The sequence below is a fragment of the Mobula hypostoma genome, chromosome 9 (assembly GCF_963921235.1).
Source record: "Mobula hypostoma chromosome 9, sMobHyp1.1, whole genome shotgun sequence".
NCBI classification, from domain to species: Eukaryota; Metazoa; Chordata; class Chondrichthyes; order Myliobatiformes; family Myliobatidae; genus Mobula; species Mobula hypostoma.
The window spans coordinates 52,264,568-52,287,668 of NC_086105.1; the positions used below are offsets into that span (position 1 = coordinate 52,264,568).

Here is a 23,101-nt window from a genome sequence, read left to right on the forward strand (position 1 = left end):
GACAAACAACCAATGGAAACACTGCATAAATAAAAATAATACTGAGATTGTAAAAGTTGTAAGGAGTCCTTCGAAAGTGAGACTGTGGGTAATAGAATCAGTTCAGAGTAGTGGTGAATGAAGTTATCAATGCTGCTTCAGGAGCCTGATGGTTGTAGGATAATAACTTCCTGAACGTGTGCCGAGGGAACTAAGACTCCTGAACCGCCTGCCCAATGGCTGTACCGAGACGAGCACATGGACTGGATGGTGACAGTCTTTGAAGATAAGAGGCTGCTTTCTTGTGGCCGAACTCCATCAAAATATACTCACTGGTACGAAGAGCTTTCCCTATGATGGACTGGAATGTGTCCACCAGTTTCTGTAATCTTTTCCGTAAATGGACATTGGCATCGCCACACCAGACCGCGTTGCTATAAATGTGCAGCTATAGAAGTTTGTCAAATTATTTGGTGTCATGACGAATCAACGCAAATCTGGTAGTCACCGTCATGCCTTCTTTGCGCTTTGCTTTCGTCCTGTGCAATCAATTTATGAAGGAATCACCCACAAGCTTTCTCTAAACTGCTGATCAGATTCACTGGAAAACGCTTCTGAGGGTGTAAGCCCTGTCGTCGATCGGGCGTTCGCCTGCCCCCCATCCAGCGAGCGCCATTGCGGAAAGGCGGGGGGACACGGTGGCGGGAACCGAGCCAAGATGTGAGGAACCGATAGAAGGCGGGCCAAAGCTGAAGGCGAAGTGTCTCAATGCGATTGGTAGAACCATTTGCCAATAGCAAAGGGAGACTTCGGTGGCTTACTGTCGACCCATTGGTCGAGGCGGCCGTCTGTCAGAGTTAGCTGCGTGCTTCCGGCCGAGGTGGGTGAAAACACAGGGCGAAGTGACAGGCCGAGCGGCGCGATGGAAGCGTTAGACAGTGAGAACATGGACCCCCTTCAGTGGGACACCAAGCTCAGCGAGCTGAATCTCTCCACGGGGAATTGCGATGCTTTCTGCGCGACGGTAGGAGCCCTCGACTGTTGCCTTTGTCTTGAGATACAGCAGAATTTCCAGTCCCCGTGTATGGTTTGGCTCGGCTCGGAGAGCGACTCCTACTGCTGTCTGCAGCCATTTAAAAATATGTCAATCAGATCCAAAGTTAGTTTTACAGCCCCTGTCTGGTTCTCGGGGACTTGTGTTGAGAACAGTTCTGGGTAAAGAAGCAACAGACAAAGCGCTGGGGAAACTGAGCGAGTCAGGCAGCATCTGTGGACAATCGACGTTTCTCTTTAACTCGGCTGTCAACTCTCCTCCATAGATGCTGCCTGACCTGCTGAGCTCATCCTGCGCTTTGTGTGTTGCTCCAGATTCCAGCATCCGCAGTCTGTTGTGTGATAGAGGCGACTGACTTAGCCCTTGGCATGAATTGGCACCGACAACACCTGGAACTAAAACTTGCTGTCTAAGAGTCCAGGCTGAAGAAATATATTGTTCAGTCCCAAGTTAAAAATTCCCTTGTTAACACCATCCTTCCTTAATTCTGTATTTCAGCTCCATTGATATACTGCTTATGTTTATCATTGCCTGCTGATTATTTTGTTTGCCTTGATGAAATAGTTTTTTTTAATGTAACTGATGCAAAATAATTGCATTGTTTCCTGCTAAAGATTGTTGCTTGGAATTTGAATATTTTTGAACATACTTGTGTGATGGAGGTAGACTTAGCTGGGATGCACTAACTGCATATTTCAAAATCCTAAAAGGTGAGGCTGGAATTTGCTATTACCTGTAATTGAAGTAAATACTATAATTGCATTTAAAAGATCTTATAGATCAGCTTTATTGTACATGTACATCAAAACATACAGTGAAATTCATTGTATGTGTCAACGACTAACTCAAGCCAAGGCAGTCCACAAGTGTCACCATGCTTCCGGCACCAACAAAGCATGCCTACAATTTACTAACTCTAATCTGTACATCTTTGGAATGTGGGACGAAACCAGAGCACCTGGGAGGGAAACCCACACAGTCTCAGAGACAGGCGTAGGAATTAAATCTCTGTCTTCTGATCACCGGCACTGTAAAGTGTTACACCTACCGCTAACCTGCTGTGCTACTTGTTAGATGGATAGAAAGGTATGCAGAAGTAAACTCTCCTCTTGAGTTGTGATTGTAGTTTCAAGTATCTTTCAGGGAGTCTTGAGCACAGAATCCAGACTGATACTAAACCCTCGTGAATCTAGACCATTGCACTCAGTCACCCTTCATAGGTTAACCCACTTCATCCCAGGATTCAATATAATAAATCTAAATTATTCTTACAACACAGAAGTAAGGAGTAGATGATTTGGCCCATCAAGTCTGCTCATCTATGGTAAGATCATGGCTGATCAGACTGTAATTTCAGCTATTTTCACCTATTTCCGGAAAGCTTTCATCCCCTTGATAATCGAGAACCTATTCACGTTTTGCTTTTAAACATATTCAAAGCTTCCCTTATTCAAAAGGAGATGGATTCTGAGCTCCAAAGATTCATGACCACTTAAGAGAAAAAGCTTTGTATCTTGTTTGTCTTAAATGGGCGACCTCTTACTTTTTAAATTAGATTCTTGATTCTCTCACATCTATCCTCTCAAGACCTCTTGAGATCTTTTATATTTCTACCATGTCCTGTTTTCTTTTGAACTCCAGTGGATAAAAACCTAGTCTGTCAAACCATTCCTCATTGAACACCCATCCCAATCCAGGTTTCAGGAGGTTACATAGACTGTACAGAGTATTCCAGATGTGGTTCTGCCAATGGCATATATAACTAAAGCGTAACTTCCCTATATGTGTATTCAATTTCCTTTATGATAACTGAGAACATTTTAGTTTCAGAAAAATCAAATTTTTGCATTAATGAACAAAAATACTCTGTACAGAAATATCCATGATGTATTTTATCCAGTCTTTATGATTTACAAAACTTTGCTCAACAAGATGCTTTCCAGGCATGCATCTTTATGTAATTTCAAAATAACCATGCAGAATATCCACTGGTTCTCCTTCATCTGCAGCATGTTACTGTATTCCTCAGTTCATCTAACTTTATGGAGCCATCAGTCTTGTCTATTTATAACTCTATCCATTCATTGTGTGGCCAAGTGGTTAAGGCATTGGACTAGCCACCTGAAGATCGTGAGTTCAAGCCCCAGCCAAGGCAACGTGTTGTGTCCTTGAGCAAGGCACTTAATCACACATTGCTCTGCAACAACACTGGTGCCAAGCTGTATGGGTCCTAATGCGCTTCCCTTGGACAACATTGGTCTCGTGGAGAGGGGAGACTTGCAGCATGGGCAACTGCTGGTCTTCCATACAACCTTGCCCAGGCCTGCGCCTTGGAGAGTGAAGACTTTCTACGTGCAGATCCATGGTCTTGCAAGACTAATGGATGCCTTTATTTATTCTTGCCACAGTATGTTTATCATTTCACACATTAACACATTTCTCTCTATCCTCGTCTTAGCTCATCTTTCAAACTTTGAAAACCTGCTCCTAACATTCTCTCTACTTGCTTCTCTAGTTCTTTAAATCCTGGGTTTACAGCAGTCCAGCTTCCATTTACTCCAGTACTAGTGCATTGGAATCCACTTCTATTACACCAGCTTTTGACTGTACATTAATCACATATCTTATTTGTATGTGCTTGGTAAGGCTCCTGTACCATACTGATGGAATACTGCACTATTGGAGATGCTGACTTTTGAGAAGAGATTTTAAAGTGAGGTTTGTATGTTTTCTCAGTGGAAGTAGAGGGTTCCATGGCACTTTTTAAGAGCATTGAGTTCTTTATGGTGTCCTAGAAAGCAGTTATCACTCAATCACTGTGCAGATTGTCTCATCTTTATCACATTACCAGTTGCATTTGGTTGCAACATACACACACAAAATGCTGGTTAGGGAGCATCCATGGAAAAAAAAAGTGTCAATGTTTCAGGCTGAGACCCTTGTGCATTTTGTGAATGTTGCTTTGGATTTCCAGCATGTGCAGAATTTCTCGTGTTTGTAATTGGATTTGGTTGCTAGGTTTCCACCATTATAACAGTAGCAATAATTGTCCAACCTGATGGCATGAATATCAATTTTTTTTGTGGTTTAAAAAAAATCCTTCCCCCTCTCCTCTTCTTCTGTTCCCCACTCTGGCTCCTTACCTCTTCTCACCTGTCTATCATCTCCCCCTGGGTCCCTCCTCCTTTCTTCTCTCCTCTTGTCTCCTATCAGATTCCTCTCTCTCTAGCCCTTTACCTTTCTTGCCCACCTGGCTTCACCTATCACCTTCTAGCTATCCTCCTTCTCCTTCTCCTCCCCCACCTTTTATTCTGGTGTCTTCCTCTTTCCTTTCCACTCCTGAGGAAGGGTCTCGGCCAGAAACATCGTCTGCTTATTCATTTCTATAGATGCTGCCTGACCTGCTAAGTTCCTCCGGTATTTTGTGGATGTAACTTTGGATTTCCAGTATCTGCAGAATTTCTTATGTTTAATATTTCTAGTGTGCTTCATTAGGGTTTACAAACTATTTTGAGGCAATTATGTCTGCCACATAAGCTGGGAGATGAGAACAGAGAGGAGTGCATCATTTCTGTGTTGTAAATTCAGTTTAGTTCAGCTTTTGAAGTTGTGAAAATGCCATTGAATTCAGTGGCTCAGAAGAAGCAATAACATTAATGGGGGCAACTTGTAGTTGATTACTTGATGGAGTTGTATATCTTCCCTTTCTTTACAAAGGTTACTGGATGTATGTACAGCAAAATAACTTCTGTATTTACATTGGGATGTTATTACTGAGAACCTCTAAACACTGGAATTGCTTTATGTCAAGATTGAAGGAAATTATATTATTGGATGCTGCAATAAGAAGAGACACAATTTGTAGTAAAACGCAGGTTTAGTGTTGTTAATTATCGTGGAGGATTCAGCCAAATGTGCATGTACAAAGTTATCCAGAAATTATTAGTGACTCTCTGTTGCTCCTCACAGTACCTATTTTACAGACTTCTCCACTAATCAGCAGAAATCTGTGAAGTGTTAACAAACTAATCTCCCTATTTAAAAAAAAGAAGTAATTTTTATTGTTCCATGAGAAATTTTTAAAGATGTACTAATAAATAATTACAATTTAAGCATTTCTCTGGCACAGATATAAATGTGATAAATTGTGTTTGCCAGAATTGCTGTTAGAAGTCTGGATGCAGAGGTCATTTCTGCCCCTTGAATTCAGGAGTGAGGTCTAGTTGATGAGTACTCAGTACTAGAATTTCAAGCTAGCCTTTTATGCTTAAATTGCAGTTGAGGGTTTTTTTGTTGCTGGAATCTTCTGCCAAGTTTGTTGTCTATTCATTCCCTGTTAAAGCGAATCATACTTTTGTTTTCGGGGGGAAAAATGGAATTGGTTCATGTGAACCCTGAAGTCAGTGTGCCCTATGATAAATCAAATTATAATTGTGTAATTGCTAACCTGCAAATTGTTATATGTTTATTGTGCTTAAACTTTGGCCTTACTCGTTTAATGAATTGGAATTTGGATTTGTTGTTTGTATTTTTATTTGATGACTAATTTGCCTGCAAAGTTATTCCATGTAAATAAGCAGGGCTTTAAAGAACTAATCACAGTTCAACTTGTATGTATGTGCTCACATGTGTGGAATATGTGTATATATACAATTTAACTCCTTGCACTAAAGATATCAAGGGACTGTACAGGCCAGAAGTCAAAGTATTACTGATAATCAGAGCTGCTACCAAATACTGATCGAGTTAGTCTATCACCGGTTGTCATTAAAATCTGATGAAAGGTCAATTTTGATGACAAGTCACCCACTTGAAATGTCAACTCTTTTTCTCATTAGCCCATAATCTTTTTGGTTATTTTTAGCATTTTTGATTTACTTCTGATGTCCAACATGTAAAACATTATACTTAAATTTCATTGTGTAAAATTCTTTTAAGTTTCATGGATATTTCGGTCAGAAAATCTGTGGAAACATTTTTATATGTTTTAAATAAACCTAAAAAATACTAAAAATATTCATATTGTCTCAGCTAAAACATACTGTAAATTATTTCTCCATTTTAGTCAGCTGTTCTTCTGTATTCAAATTAATGGCAACCTTTTCCTGTGTCAGGTCCTACATGGCATAGGAACAGCAAGCTGGCCAATTTCCTAGCATGAACGCTGAGATGCTGTGAAAATCACAAGCAGTCCAAAGTTAGTGTGAATTGGGCTGTGTTCCAATGCATGGATGTACTTCAGTCTTTTTCAAAATGTGTTCCAACATCTGCATGATCACAAGACTAAATGTACAGGACTGCTAGCATTTCTGCAGAAGATTCAAGGCTTCTTTTTCAGATTTACAACGGAATAGGCTTAGATCATTCTTCCACATCATAATACTTAAATATTTATACTGCCACAAGAAAGCGGCATCCATCATCAAGGGCCCCCACCATCTTGCTGCTGCAATCGGGAAGGAGGCCTTGCGTCTAAAAACACTGGATTAGGGAACAGTTCCTTCAACAATCAGGCTCCTGAACCAGCGTGGATAACTTCACTGGCCTCGGCACTGAACAGATTCCACAACCTATGGACTCAAGGAGTCTGCAACTCGTGTTCTCAGTATCAGTTATTTACTATTTATTTATTAGTTTTTTTTTATTTACACGATTTTGTCTTTTGCACATTGGTTGCTGTTTTTGTGTGTAGTTTTTTCGTTGCTTTTATTGTTTTTCTTTGTTCTGCTGTACATGCTCACAAGAAAAAAGACCTCAGAATGGTGAATGGTAACATATATGTACTTTGATAATAAATTTACTTTGAACTTTGAATTTATATAACATGACTTTAAAGTGAAATAATAATCCATGCCTGGTTTGCTTCACTTCTTAAGATGACTTTAAGACAAGACATAAAATCACCGATCCATGAACCGCTAACTTCTGTAACAAAGCAAACTTTTGTTCTAGACCTCCAATGATGGTATATAGCTTCCAATATGTGCTGACCATGGTAATTCACTGAGGGGTGGTGATATTTTTGTTTTCATCACAGATCACAGATTTTGGTTCCCCCCCTCCTCCCCACCCCCAATCCCACTCCTTACTTTTCATCATGTATTAAAATTATTCCCTCAGCATAGGAATTGTATCAGACTCTTATTTTTCTATGTCTTATAATATTTTGCCTTCTGCCTTCTTCTATCATTGTAAGTGTACAAAAAGTATTTAATTGCGTTGAGCTCCCGTTGTAAAATGCATTTTTAAAAACATACAGAATGGGATAGTTTTCAATGTTCTTTTGCACGAATGATCATGGAAAGATTCATTGCAAGTATGAATCCTGACAACCTCATTTGTACAGTTGCAGAGTCTTTGTTACTTGAACTAGGTGAATTCATGTTTGTGTTCATAAATGCATTAGAGATACATATGCTTAAGCTTTAACTTTGAGTGATGGAGAAACAAAATTGAACTAATTTTCATTGGAACAATAAATGGGCATTTTTTTATAATTAATGGCTGATCAGTAACTCTTAATTTTCTACAGTTGCTGCTCTGGTGAGCTTTGAGTGTCATTAATGGTCAAGCAGCTGAATGAAAGTGGGATGAAAGAGGTTTCAAGTAATGATGTTCTTCAAGTTGGAATCATCCATGAATTCATGGGGCAATACCATGTCTGAACAATGAAAGATAAATCAAATAACTGGTTAGAAGTATTGAATGCATCTTTGTTATGGACTTAACTGTTTAGTTAAGCTCAGCAGTTTATAGGTTTTTCCAATATTTGGTGAAGTGTTTGCACTGTAGATATAAAACGTGTTATTCTGCCAGAAGTATTTTAGGTGGTACACAGGGATCATTCATCACCAGGGTGTAGAAGGCTTCAGATTGCACACACAGACTCCCTTTTGTTCATAATAAGTTACAATGAGCCCGATTGTGCCACTCTTCAGCCGATGGTACTGTGACGTGAGTACAACAGATCGTATCAAGCACAATCTTGCCCCATGGCAGCCCATATTCTGCACTTTAAATGTGATCTGGAATCATTGTATTTAAATGATAGAGATATTGTGGATGAACAGTATTAATAACATACTGGATTCCATAGCAGACATTAAAAGCTTCCAACTCTAGCAGAAAATCACTGAAAGAAAGATGAGGAGCAAAGACTGCTAAAGGACTGCCTTGTCCCAAAACGTTGACTGTTTATTCTTTTCCATAGATGCTGCCTGGCCTGCTGAGTTCCTCCAGCATTTTGTATGTGTTACTTTGATTTTCAGCATCTGCAAATTTTCTGTTCTTTATGAGCAAAGATCCCTATCAGTGGGGTCCATTATCAAGGACCCCCACCATTCAGGCTATGCTCTGTTTTCACTGCTGCCCCAAGGAAGGAGGTACAGGAACATTGTACATTAACGATTTGGATTATGGAATAGATGGCTTTGTGGCTAAGTTTGCTGATGATACGAAGATAGGTGGAGGGGCCGGTAGTGCTGAGGAAACAGAGTGTCTGCAGAGAGACTTGGATAGGTTGGAAGAATGGGCAAAGAAGTGGCAAAGGAAATACAATGTTGGAAAGTGTATGGTTATACACTTTGGCAGAAGAAATAAATGGGCAGACTATTATTTAAATGGGGAGAAAATTCAAAGTTCTGAGATGCAACGGGACTTGGGAGTCCTCGTACAGGATATCCTTAAGGTTAACCTCCAGTTTGAGTCGGTGGTGAAGAAGGCGAATGTAATGTTGGCATTCGTTTCTAGAGGAATAGAGTATAGGAGCAGGGATGTGATGTTGAGGCTCTATGAGGCACTGGTGAGACCTCACTTGGAGTACTGTGGGTAGTTTTGGTCTCCTTATTTAAGAAAGGATGTGCTGACGTTGGAGAAGGTACAGAGAAGATTCACTAGAATGATTCCAGGAATGACAGGGTTAACATATGAGGAACCTTTGTCTGCTCTTGGACTGTATTCCTTGGAGTTTAGAAGAATGAGGGGAGACCTCATAGAAACATTTTGAATGTTGAAAGGCATGGACAGAGTGGATGTGGCAAAGTTGCTTCCCATGATGGGGGAGTCTAGTACGAGAGGGCATGACTTAAGGATTGAAGGGCGCCCATTCAGAACAGAGATGCGAAGAATTTTTTTTAGCCAGGGATTGGTGAATCTATGGAACTTGTTCCCACGGGCGGCAGTGAAGGCCAAGTCATTGGGTGTATTTAAGGCAGAGATTGATAGGTATCTGAGTAGCCAGGGCATCAAAGGTTATGGTGAGAAGGTGGGGGAGTGGGACTAAATGGGAGAATGGATCAGCTCATGATGAAATGGCGGAACAGACTCGATGGGCCGAATGGCCGACTTCTGCTCCTTTGTCTTATGGTCTTATGGTCCCACACTACCAGGTCCAGGAATAGTTTTATTAACCTTCAGCCATCAGGCTCCTGAACTAGAGTGAATAACTTCACTCACCCCAACACTGAACTGATTCCACACCCCACGAACTCCCATTCAAGGACTCTCCAACTCACGTTCCCAATATCTACTACTTAATATTGTTACTTTTATTATTTATTTTGTTTTATTCATTTTTATATTTGCACTGTTGTTTTCTGCACATTAGTTGTTTGTCCATCTTTGTGTCTTACATTTTATTGATTCTATTGTGTTTCTTTGTATATACTGTGAATGCCTGCAAGAAAATGAAATTATATAAATGTACTTTGAACCGTTATCACCTAGAAGAAAGTACAAAGTCAACTAATGAGATTTAAGGCTGGTAAGTCCCTGTACCTGATTTTGAAAATTCCCTAGTTTCTTGAGTGATTGACTAAAAGTGGACCACACAAAAGCTTCAACTGGGGAAACATAAAAGTCTTTCTTCACACAGCAACCCTCCAGGAGAGACTCCAGGAGGATCTAAGAGAACCTCACTCTCCTGACAATGTTTTGTACATCTTCACCACAAAGGTAACAATAAAAAATTAACTACAGTTTCAATTGCTATAAACACCTACTTAATTTTAACATTTGGAAAATAGGTAAATTTACAGAAAATTACAGAGCAACGTGCAGAAAATACTGGAGGAACTCAGCAAGTCAGGCACCATCTATGGAAATAAGTAAGCAGTTGATGTTTTGGGCCAAGACCCTTCATCAGGACAGACCTGCATATTGCATTGGCAGCACATCCCAAATAGCAAAACCTCTTTAAAAATACAATACCAGTGTCTGTTCCAAAAGCCTCTGAATACAAACTACAGACACCCAAAATATCAAAGTTTAAAGTAAATTTATTATACAAGTACATATCTCCATATACAACCCTGAGATTCATTTTCTTGGGGACATACTCAATACATCCAATGACCATAATAGAATCAATGAAAGACTGCACTGGCAGAGCAGAGAACTAGTGTGCAAAAAGCAACAAAGTGCAAATCCAAAAAGAAAGAAAAAATAATAAATAAATGATAAATATTGAGAACATGAGATGGAAGAGATATATCCCTTTTGTTACAATATTGAACAATGGCTGTGAATATACAACTAAGCAGAAGGTTAAGTGATAAAACAGACCTGTCCTGAACTGTGCATTAAGTAGCTGTGATTCACTGTTAGCTGATGGAAGGAACATTCATTTATTGACTTCCATTATGTAGTTTCAAAATCAGATCGTCTCACACCCATGATTGGATTCACTAACCACAAAGTATCAGTTTAAAATTAAATTCTAAAGAGGTTTTTATTTCTGGAGACTGAGTTAATCCATAATTGTGCTGTGCATAATTTCAAAGCCCCAAAATGATCTCTAACAGCTTCTGCGAAGGACTCATTTAGAAAATGGCAAATTTATTATCCATATTCAAGAGACAGTAAAGAGCAAATAGCTTAACATCAGTTGGTGAGGGGTGTGGGAAATTTTGGGATCCGTTATTAAGGAAATATAGCAGCAAGATAGCTACTGTAGAAGCTCATAATTTGAAAGAGTTGGCATGTTTTATGAAGGAGAACTCGTCTTTTAACATACGTTCTGGAATTTCAGAGTATGTACATAATGGGAAGCTGTAGATGTAGTACATTTGGATTTCTTAAAGCTCCTTGATAATGTTCCGTGTAAAAGATTTCTGTTCTGAGTAGCATAAGAGTTTACAGAGAGAGTGTAGTACCTGGTGCCATTGTACATGAAAGACAAAGTGTTATTATGCAGTCACAGCATGTAGTTGTGAACCAGAGAATGTTGGCCTTTATTGTAAGGAGGTTTTGGTACAAAGGTAGGGAAGTCTTTCTGCAACTGTGAGTGAGTCCACACCTGAAGGACAGCACACAGCTTCAGCATCCTCATTTAGAAAGGAATATTTATGTATTAGATGCAGTTAATAGAAGATTCATTTGGTTTACTCCTGAGATGAAAAGTTATCTTCTGAGGAAAGACTGAGCTCATTAGAGTTGAGAAGAATGACAGGTTGTTTCCCTTTGAGGTATCTGGAACATGGGTAAGTTTTCAGCTTTTGGAAATGTCCATTTAAGACTGTGATATAAAAGGTTATTCTCTCTAGGGATGTTGAATCTTTGGAATGCCCAGATATCTGGTGGCAAAACCATTGAATACATTAAAGAAAAATTTTAGAGTAGAGGGAAGTCTAGAATTATAGGGGTCTGGCAGAAATGTGGAGTTGAAGCAGAAATAAAATCAATTGTGCTCATTCTGTTGTCAGTGAGAACTCCAGGTCGGTGTTTCTGGGTTTGGAGTTCTGACTGGGCAGGAACCCCCCTAGGTAAGTGACCCCCTAGGTATGCAAGTCGCCTGGCATTCAAGGCCTAGTGTTCGAGATCTCATTGTCAGTGTGTCTGGAATTTGAGACCTGAAGTTTAGGGTCCTCATTCATCATAATCGGAATTCGATGGCCGAAGCCCTGGGTCTATGAGTGTACAAGCCTACTCGGGAAGTCAGAGGCCCAATATCTGAGTCTACAAATCCACTTGAAGCTGCAGGTCCAGAAGTGGACTGTCCTGGGGTTAGAGGGTCGTATACGTGTTGGGAGGAAAGGTATTTTTGTTGTTCTGTTGAATATTGTGGGCATGCTGTGTTGGCACTAGAATGTGTGGGCAAAACCCAGCATATCCTTGGATTGTGTTGGTTGTTAACGTAAACGACGCATTGCATTGTATGTTTCGATGTAAATGTGATGAATAAATAAATCTGAACCTTGTGTCTGTTCGGAAAGCATTTCAGGTAGCTTGTTCTAAATCATGAATATCTGTGGCTGTGAAGCAATGCACTGTGAAGCAACCACCATTTCCCACCCACCCCCCACATCAATGCACGTACACCAATGCATCTTCTAGTCCCATACTCTCAGTATATCATTGTATTTATATATTAAATGTTCTTTTTTAAAAAAAACAGATGAGATATCATGATGGATGTCTGAAAAACTGTGTGAAAGAGGAAGGCTTTTAAGAGTATTGTAAAAGAAATTTAACAAGGGGGAGGTTTGGGCTGGAAAATACAGAGCATATAGTCAAAACAGTTCAAGTTGCCATCACCAATGGTGAAGCAATTACATTTGCAAGTTCCCAAGAGCCCAGAAATGGAGGAGCAGAAGTGAGGCTGGAGGAGATTATGTTGAAAGGTATTACACTGGAGGGAATTACTTACTACAAAGCGAAACCCAACAGCATGAATGGCAGCAATGCTTCACTACCAGATGAACTCAATGCCTTCTATGCCTGCTTTGAAAAGAAGAATATAACTACAGCTGTGAAGATCCCTGCAGCATCATTCCCACAATCCTGATTGAGAAGTTACAGGAGAGTGTGAGCCGTTTCAAGTTCTTGGGTGTCAAGATCTCTGAGGATCTAACCTGGTCCCAACATATTGATGCAGTTATAAAGGAGGCAAGACAGGGACTACTTCATTAGGAGTTTGAAGAGATTTTGGTATGTCAACAAATACTCACAAAAATTTCTATAGATGTACTGTGGGGAGGATTCTGACAGGCTGCATCACTGTCTGGTATGGGGGGTGGGGGGCTACTGCATAGGACCGAAAGAAGCTGCAGAGGGTTGTAAATTTAGTCGGCTCCATCTTGGGTACTAGCCTACAAAGTACCCAAAATGCCTTCAAGGAGCGGTGTCTCAGAAAGGCAGCGTCCATTATTAAGGACCTCCAGCACCCAGGGCATGCCCTTTTCTCACTGTTACCATCAGGTAGGAGGTACAGAAGCCTGAAGGCACACATTCAGTGATTCGGGAACAGCTTCTTCCCCTCTGCCATCTGATTCCTAAATGGACATTGAACCATTGAACTCTACCCCACTTTTTTAATATATATTTCTGTTTTTTGCATGATTTTAATGTTTAATATACGTATACTGTAATGATTTACTTTTTTTTTCTATATTATGTATTGCATTGAACTGCTGCTGCTAAGTTAACAGATATCCACAACACATGCTGGTGATAATAAACGGATTCTGATTCTGAATTGAGGTCAAAGGTGAGAAATATTAAGTATAAGCATTGCTTATTCAGTAGCCACTGTTACTTGCCAAGCTCCATGGGTAATGGGTGAAAGGAACTTGGTACATGTTCTGCTAGTCAGCAGTGTTTTGAAGGATCCTTGATTTGCAGAGGGTGGAGTGACAAATGCTGGCCAGAAGTGTTTTAGAAAATTTCAAGGCTAGAAATGACAAAGGTATGGATGAGGATTTTAGTTACAGATGAACTGACACACTGGTGGAGTATCTCTATACTGGAAATAGGCAATATTAGCAATGTAACAGATATACAGTATGATTGGAAGTGCATCTGGGATTATATGACATCAAGACTGCAAATATTTTGGTTCCATTTTAAACAATTTCCTATGAGAAGACTAAAGTCTATGGTATAAAGTGTGCCTTAGACTGACCCAAATGACTCCGGGCTTCCTAATATGTTGCTACAGGATATTGTAAATCATTCATTGCTGGATATTGGTCTGTCACCTTCCACTTTTGGAGTTCCTGAGTTACAAAACATTCCAATTATCTGTGTTCAAATCACAGAATTTTGCACAAGTTCAGTTAATTCAGGACTTAATAGTTTTCTGCAATTAAGTTGGAGTTCATCCTTTTTCGATGTCACAGATATGCTGCATATAGTATTATTAACCACATCGATATCCCAGAATGCGATAAGAGTAATTTGTGTCTGTCACCCTGTTGTGGGAATTTGCTCAACCGAAGAGCTGATGATTGACCACAGAGGGAGGAAACCAGAGGTCCTTGAGCCAGGATTCGTTAGAGGTGGAGAGGGTCCATTACTTTAAATTCCTCAGTGTTATTAATTCCAAGGATCTGTCCTTTGACCAGCACATAAGTGCCACTATAAAGAAGGCACAGCAGCACCAGAACTTCCTTAAAAGTTTATGAAGATTCAGCATATCGTCTAAAACTTCTGTTAGATGCACAGTGGAAAGTACATTGACTGGTTGCACCAATGTTCTTGAACAGAAAAGCTACAGAAGGTAGTAGATACGGCCCAGTCCATCACACATAAAGCTCCCTACACCATTGAGCATGTCTACAAGAAGCAATGTTGCAGGAAAGCAATATCCATCATTAGTGACTCACACCAGACAGGCCATGCTCTATTCTCACGCTGCCATTAGGAAGGAGATACAGGGCCCTTAGCAGCCACACCACAAGGTTTAAGAACGGTTATTACCCTCAACCATCAGGCTCCTGTACCAGAGTGGTTAACTTCACTCACCCCAACAATGAACTGATTCCACAACCTATGGACTCACTTTCAAGGACTCTATAGCTCCTGTTGTCAATATCATTTACTACTTTTTTATCTTTTATTGTTATTTTGTTTTTCTTTTCGTAATTGCACAATTTTTTTTTGTCTTTTTCACATTTGTTGTTTGTCTTTGTACGTAGTTTTTCATTGATTCTATTGTGTTCCTATGTATATATTGTGAATGCCCATATGAAAATACATCTCAGGGTAGTATATGGTGACATATATGTACTTTGGTAATACATTTACTTTGAACTTAGAATTAGTCATAGTCATACTTGTTGATCCTGAGGGAAATTGGCTTTCGTTACAGTTGCACCATAAATAAATAGTAATAAAACCATAAATAATTAAATAGTAATATGTAAATTATGCTAGGAAATAAGTCCAGGACCAGCCTATTGGCTCAGGGTGTCTGACCCTCCAAGGGAGGAGTTGTAAAGTTTGATGGCCACAGGCAGGAATGACTTCCTGTGACGCTCAGTGTTGCATCTCGGTGGAATGAGTCTCTGGCTGAATGTACTCCTGTGCCCAACCAGTCCATTATGTAGTGGATGGGAGACATTGTCCAAGATGGTATGCAACTTGGACAGTTTCTACTAAACTGCAATTTCTACTAAAACTGGGCTTGTGTGGTTGCTTTTGAGAGCTTTTTGAAATGCTTGCAGTTGATATCAGTTGTGCTAAGGTGAATCCTGCACGGCAGCGGCCAGGTCAAATTCCCAATAGATCCTACCAAACCATAGCTGATCACTAATGCATTTTAACCCTGGAACAACTATTTAATCCCTGAATTGAATATTGAACAATGAGTATAAATGAGTATGGTTTCTAGGATAAGATCTTTTAGTCGATGGAGTATCTCCGAATATTTGGACATTCCTGTTTCTTATGGCCAATTGAGGATATAGAAATGATTGGGATTTGTTTCTTTACCAATGTATTTGGTTTACCACAACTTCCCATTCTATTTTAATCTTGGCTCTCCATATATCAAACTGATTTTAAAATAAATAATTTATTCAGTTAATATTTTGCATGCAGCATTTTTATTCTTAAGTTGCAGGGATCCTATGCCACTTCAATTTCAGTGAATTGCTTCCTTGGTTCTACTGATCCTAACAGTAGATGCACTGATCGTGGTTAGATCAAAAATTTGGAGAAGTGGAAGAGTAATTGGCTTATTAATGGAAAATAGCTGCTTTTATCTACATCTAAGTGTTTTCCTTGTGAACTTTGTGAAATTCCTATGCATGGATATTTGGGAGATTAGGTTGGCACAGTTGTGGTGTACCAGTTGGATTGGCACTAGTTTGAGATACCTAGAACACTTCAAGAAATAGGATGAGTTTGACTGTAGTAAATTCAGAAGGTCATCATAAGAGTCCTTTTCAACTGTGGCTGAATTACAGCCCTCTGAATTGCATTTTGGATCTGCATGAGGACCTAGTGCACACGATCTTCCATTATGACATCACTAAGAGAGATAAAGGGAGCAGCCATAGCCATCATGCACATCCTTTTTCCAAGCAGAATCACAGTTGAAAAGACCTTAGAAATGACCCTCTCTGCCCTTTGGTTTGGGAGGACAGGTTGGGGAAGCAACTCACCAGAGATAACTGAGGGCAGAAGTCCAGCAAGAAACCTGAGACCTAAACAGTAAATAGTGGGTGCAAAGAGTGCAGGCAAGTTAGCAACTCCATAACAGGCATGCTTTAAAAGCTGTTGTGGCCCAAATACCCATAGCCACAAGTGACTCATTCCCAAGGATGACTGAACTGGCACTTATTGCCCTATCTGTAGCTGATTCCAAGATCCCAAATTGGCTTCATTAGTCATCTTGGAACCCACATAACAGGAATAGAAACGGGTCTTTGATTCCATGGAACTCCCGAAGAAGAAGAAGACGAATATATTTTAAGGCCAATAGTTGTTTCCTTTAGTGGGAGAGTCTAGGAACGTAAGGGTGCAGCTTCAGAATACAAAGACGTCCCTTTGGGACAGAGATGAGGAGGGATTTCTTTAGCCAGAGAGTGAATCTGGGGAATTCATTGCCACAAATGGCTTGGAGGCCAAGTCATTGCATATATTTAAAGCAGAGGTTGATAGGTTCTTGATTAGTAAGGGCATCAAAGGTTACAGGAAGAAGGCATAAGAATTGGGTTGAAAGAAATAATAAATGATGAAATGGTGGAGCAGACTCACTGGGCCGAATGGCCTAATTCTGCTTCTAAGTCTTACGGTCTGGTGGTTTTATGGAATGAGTGTCTTTGGTATCTGTCATTCTCCACAGTATTGCAGCCATAATGAACCATTGTTTTCAAGAAGGGATGCTAGGCTGTTTGCTGTGAATGAAGATGGAAAAGACTGTATAAAACCTGATACTTTGTGTTTCTGTTAGTAGATTTTATTTTACATTGGAGTGTGATTAAATTGCTAAAGTAAACCTGCGTAAAATGGGAGCTTCGATTGGTTTACAAATTTTCCAACAATTGTATGTGTGAATTCTGATAACATTCAGAGCTAGCTGATTGTAATACATGCTGTACTGAAAGTGATTGCAGCGTAAGTCTAGTGCACACAATCTCCTTTATTAAATTGCATGAAGGAAAACCATTCTACATTTGATGATGTGGCAATCATTTCTGCTTCAGATTGCACCAGAATACATCTAATATCTTCTGAGAGCAGTATCATATTTGTTTTGCCCTATTTTAAATTGCACTAGCAGTGTTGGGCTCTTGCAGAGACGCTGCAGAATACACACATCAGATTTGTTAAAGCTGGATCAGTGATGTTATTGGCTAATGGCCCAAATATATCTGGCAAGCTTACTTTGACATAGATTTATAGTTTTGAGACAAGTGTGCAGGAACTGATGCTGCTGGTCCTTATGAGTGATAAATCTTTGTATCTAGAGCTTGCATTATTTTTACTCACTGATTGCTTTTTTTCATACTGAATCTGGTACTGTAATTCATTTACTCCAATAATATTCAGAAGTCTGAGTGAATTACAGAATAGTACATTTGAGGTATAGAAAGGCACAGAAAATAATGCTGAACAACACACACATAATGCTGGAGGAGCTCAGCAAGTCAGGCAGCATCTATGGAGGGAATACATAGTCGCTGTTTCAAACTGAGACCCTTCATCAAGACAGAAAAGGAAGGAGGCTGAAGCTAGAATAAAAAGGTGGGGGAAAGGGGAGGAGTACAAGCTGGCAGGTAATGAGTGAAACCAGGTGAGGAGAAGGTGTGTAGGTGGGGAATAATGCTTGAGGTTCTGGTGAATAATTGTCTCAAGGTAGTTCCTGATAAATCCTCAATTTTAAATTGCTAGTTAACTACATCCTTTTGATGGACATCTTGCTGTTATATGATAGCGATGTGAGTTTATACAAAAAGCTGTGATCTTAATCACAAGGATGACCACCACATGGTGTATTGTAGAAAATCTACAACCACAAATCTAATAGTATGCAGTGTGTCCTGATAGACTTCCTGTCTGAAATAAAAGCAGAAACTACTAGAGATACTTAACAAGTCAGGTAGCATCTCTGGAGAGAAGAAAACCATGCTGCAGGCTAGATGACCTTTCATCAGAATGGGAAAAAGTGAAAAATCTACCACAGCTTACATTGCAGAAAGAGAGAGAGCTGGATAGAACAAAGGGAATATCTGTCATGGTGTGGACACCAAGATTTACTAATAGAAAGTGCTGTCAAATCCACCTAAGGGAGGGTGATTGATACTGATTTTTCTAGAGTTTCAATAGGGGGCAATTGTGAACAGTAGAGCAAAAGGGAGAAAATTAAAATGCTGGCTCAAGTAAATGGAAGTCATAGTAGTTGCTGGATTCTGAAATGTACTCAGCAGTTAAGCAGCATCTGTAGTGAGGGATGGGGAAAGTGAATTAATGTTACAAGAGGACAAGGTTCCATCTGAGTTGTAGTTTTTCTTTTTGAATGGTTCACACAAACAGATTCTCTTCCTTCAATCAGTGGGCATGAGTAAATAACACAGCTGCTTTCTAGAGATTTGTATGATGAGAGTGGTTATTAGCAAAATCTGACTGCGTGCCATAATTCCTGCAGATTTGAAGTTAACATCTGACAGTAGTTACACTTGCCTATTCATGTTTGGGTTTTTGAATTTTGTTTTATGGCAAGTTGTTGAATATCTTAAGCTGCTACTTTTGCCTCAAGCAAACCGCACCTGGGATTTGAGTGATTGGGATAAGAGTCTCTGTAATCATTCTAATTGAAGTATTGTAAAATAACAGGCTGAGGAGGAAGTATAAATTGGTATATATATTTACTGATATGGAGAAAAGAAAAAGATCAGATTAAAAAAAAAACAAAGCTCTACAATTTAAAATATATATATAATATAAAGTGAAAGAGTAAGATTTCAGGTTGGTAATTCAGTACCAGTGAAGTTAATGAGCAAGAGTTAGCTTTCATCACATCTGAAGGATATAGATGAAAAGAGAAAAAATGTTGAGTTTCTTTGAGCTTATTTGATATCCACTGGATATATTCAACAACTTGATTAAGTGTGTGCCGAACATTGTAACCTATCTCAAGCATAAGCTTTCCAGTTTTCTTGGGTAACACCCCATCTTTCGTCACCTGAATTTCCTGTGATGTATGTAACCAAGAATGCTGTTAGCCATGTTGTTTTGTAGATAAGTAAATTACCTTTTTTTTTCCCCCGCTACCTCAAATGCTCGCCCTACATCTAACTTCTCTCCCTGCATTCCAGAATGTATGTATCCCCAATTCCCTTTGTCTTCTTTCATCTTCAAAAACTCATACAATTTTTTTCCTTGTGTCCTGCTGAATTTCTTTGTCAATGCCTGGTACATTAGGGACTTGTATATTTTGCTAAAACTCTTGTGGTTAAGTGTAGTTTTTTTATGCTGACTATACTGCTTGAAGTAAACCACTTGACTTGCCAGAAATAAGTTGGAGCTCTTGTATTTAATTTTGTGTTTTGCAAATATAGCACTAATTAATCAGATGCTATTTATTTTCAGAAGGCAAGCAAATCTTTTTCCAAGGTAACATCAGTAGTAAATGCAAATTGGAAAAATAAATGAATACTTCTCAGCACTATCCTTAAAAAAACAAATTACATTGTGGGGACTGATTTGTAGGAAAACAGCCTTCTGGTGCTATCAGCAACAAACAGAATGAAAATGAATGATGCACAAAGTGTTGGAGGAACTTGGTAGGTCAGGCAGCAACTGTGCAGTGAATGGACAGTTGAGATTTCATTAAGACACTTCATTCTGTTTTGTTCCTTTAATGTTGCTCCAGATTCCAGCATCTGCAGTATCTTGTCTCCTTTAAATTGAATGATGTGAGTTTATTCCTTTTATAATAAAGTGGGAGTATCAACTTTGCTTTGCTTTAGCAACCCCTGATTTTTGAAAAATCAAGTTGGTCTTTAGTGTTCTCTTGAATACTGAAACAAAAATCCTTTAATCACATCTCTATACAGCAGTCCTCACTTCTGCGCTTCTATTTTGCTATAGAGCAATTGACTGAGCTGGTTTCTCAGTTCACTTTATTTAGACCTACAGTGTAATATTGATTTTTGACATGATTCCTAGCAACATTTGCTCCTTTTGCCCCCCAAAATGATAAAACCAATTTGCTTTTGTAATTTGAATCACATTGCTTACAAGATATTAAATAAACATAAATGGAGTATGAGTTCTTGGTGCTACAGATTTAATTTCTAATTTGGATACTGTGTGGTTACGAGTATGGATGGAATTTCTGTGTATGGTTGTTTGTAAAGGTCAATATGTAAATGAAAGCCTTGTGTGTGCACAGGAGTGTGGCAAGCTAAGGATTTTGTTAATAAGGGTTCTTTTGAGAGAAGAAACTTTATCCACAGATGGCATCCAGATGTGTGACTATCCTTTTTTTATTCATGCTCATGCCCAGGAGATATTTAGGCAGACTGATGTCTCAAGTGAACAAATAAGTAGTAGTTAATGTTAAGAATGTTAGACTTTGTTCTATGCTGATTGGTTTGTACCTCTTATACAGGATGCGTCGTTGTACTGGGTTTCACACAGGATTGTCTTGCAGCTGCAATGCAGCATTTCCTTGAGAACACTTGGATTCCTAATCTGCAGCCCTCCAACCGTTCACCTTTTTGTTAATTTCGAGGAGATGTTTGAGTGAAAGCTCTCAAGAACAAATGTAATTGTATAAATTGTGGCAGGATTACAGTGTTCACTCTCTCCTATGTCAGACAGTCTTAGGCATGCTTAGAACTACTGTGTCTGAGATGGCCTGAGTATTGGATGCTGATATATCCATTGCTCTGCTGTATTGCTGAGTTCAGTGGTACAGCTGCAAGTGCTAGGATTCTCAAAATTTTTTACTGAAGAATTTACTTTTATAATCTTAGCCTAGTCATATCAGGCAAAGGATCATAAACCCTTTTCAAATGACTTGGAGATTAGGTGGGAAATGGTTAAGTTGTTTTCATTAACATCATTTGTTTGTGTTTTTGATAATTTTGTGATTGCATGTTTTTAATTTAACTTTTTAATAATGAATTTTCACTATCTTATTTACAAATATCTTAAGGGTCAAAGTCTGGGACGTTCTGAGTGCTGACCTCAGATAATTCACACGTTAAGACTTGGTCACCACTGAGGCTTCATCAGACTTCACCACTTTTGTTATAGGACAGATGTTATCAAACTGAATACAGTTTAAGATCTGTGAGGATGCCGATGTCATTTTACAAGATGTTGCCTGAATTAGAGGGCCTGAGTTCATTGGAGAGGTTGGCCATGCTGGATCTTTTTCCTTGGAGTGCAAGAGAATGAGGGGTGCCTTCATAGAAATTTATAAAATCATGAGATGTATGGATAAGGTAAATGATCATTCCCAAATTTAGGTAGTTGGGACACATAATTAAGGTGAGAGTGAAAGCTAATCAGAGGGTACTGAGTTCCTGGAATGAGCTGCCAGAGGAAGTGGCCAAGACAGATTCAATTGCAACATTTAAGAGGCACTTGGATAGGTACATGGAGGGGAAAGGGCTTGGATGGTTATGGGCTGAAATGCAGGGAGGATACTGTCATTAGCATGGACCAGTTGGGCTGAATGGCATGTTTCTGTGCTACATGACTCCACGAGCTAGGGCTAAAGACACGACCAACTTTCTCCAATCAAGTATGGGTGGATGAGGAGCTTGTGCACAGCTTCAGCTGACAAGCCAAATCCAGCCCAGTTTGGCCCATCATTCGTGTATTGGACTTTGTATGGAACTGTTCCTCTGTACCATTGGTCTACAGAGGTGAAGATGGGACCTGTGTGCTGGGGATTTCTTACTTGCCTCAGCTATGGTTTTGGGTCTGAGGCTGCTCAGATTGAATCTTTGAATATTTTTAAAGCAAAGGTGGATAGATACTTGATGGGCGACTGGGTGAATGCTTACTGGGGAGAGATGGGATTATAAGGTTCAGAACTTCCATGATCTTACTAAATAGTGGAGTAAGCTTGAAGGGTTTTATTGTCCTATTCCTGATCCCAACTGCTATTCCCATAGGTGATTCTGCAATGTGCAGACAAACTATTCTGCCTATTCAAACTGAGGTTGTTGTATACTAGTAATTATAGCACAATATATATTGTTCAGACTCAGAGAAACTGCATTATCCAGCAGATTTTTTTTGGCAAATGTGTCAAAAAACTTTGTATTAATAATTCTTGGAAAGTATTGTGCTACGAGCATTTTCCATTTCTCTTCCCTTTTTTTTCTCCCACTGTAGAAGGTAACTATTTACTGCATTTCTGTAGCTTTGACCCATTGCAAGAAAACTTAGAGTCAGAATCAGAGTCGGAGTATTAAATGAGCAGTTGAGAAATGTTAGGGCCCAAATTTCTAATCAAGCCTACTCACTGCCTTGAAAGTAGTCTTTACTTGTAATTCTCCATGTCATTTTCATAAAACTTTTAAACCCGTACCCCTGGTTCTTGAGTCAAAAGGAACAATCTTTGTCCACCCTATCAAATCCAGTAATTATCTTTTACATCCTTTATCAAGTGTCCCCTGTTTTTTTTTTGTTCCAGGCTTCTGTTGTCTAACCTTGTAATTTCCTGCACCTTCTCTGAGGCCTTCACTGAACTGATCAGAATTGGATGCATTACTGACATTGCAACCTAATCAATTTGTTACACAAGTTCAACGTAATCTTCCTGCTTTTGTGTTCCGTACGTCCTTTTTATGATCTGTAGGATCCTGTCTGATTTTTACTAAT

General features: G+C 39.4%; 1 protein-coding gene across 1 annotated transcript in view; it reads left to right on the forward strand.

Annotated features, from left to right (window-relative positions):
* Window positions 1-697: 697 nt before the first annotated feature.
* The window catches only part of creb3l2 (cAMP responsive element binding protein 3-like 2), a 74,186-nt gene continuing 51,782 nt past the window's right edge, over window positions 698-23,101 (forward strand). The window contains 1 exon segment of the mRNA XM_063058281.1: window positions 698-1,003. Coding sequence (XP_062914351.1) covers window positions 698-1,003 — 306 coding nt within the window.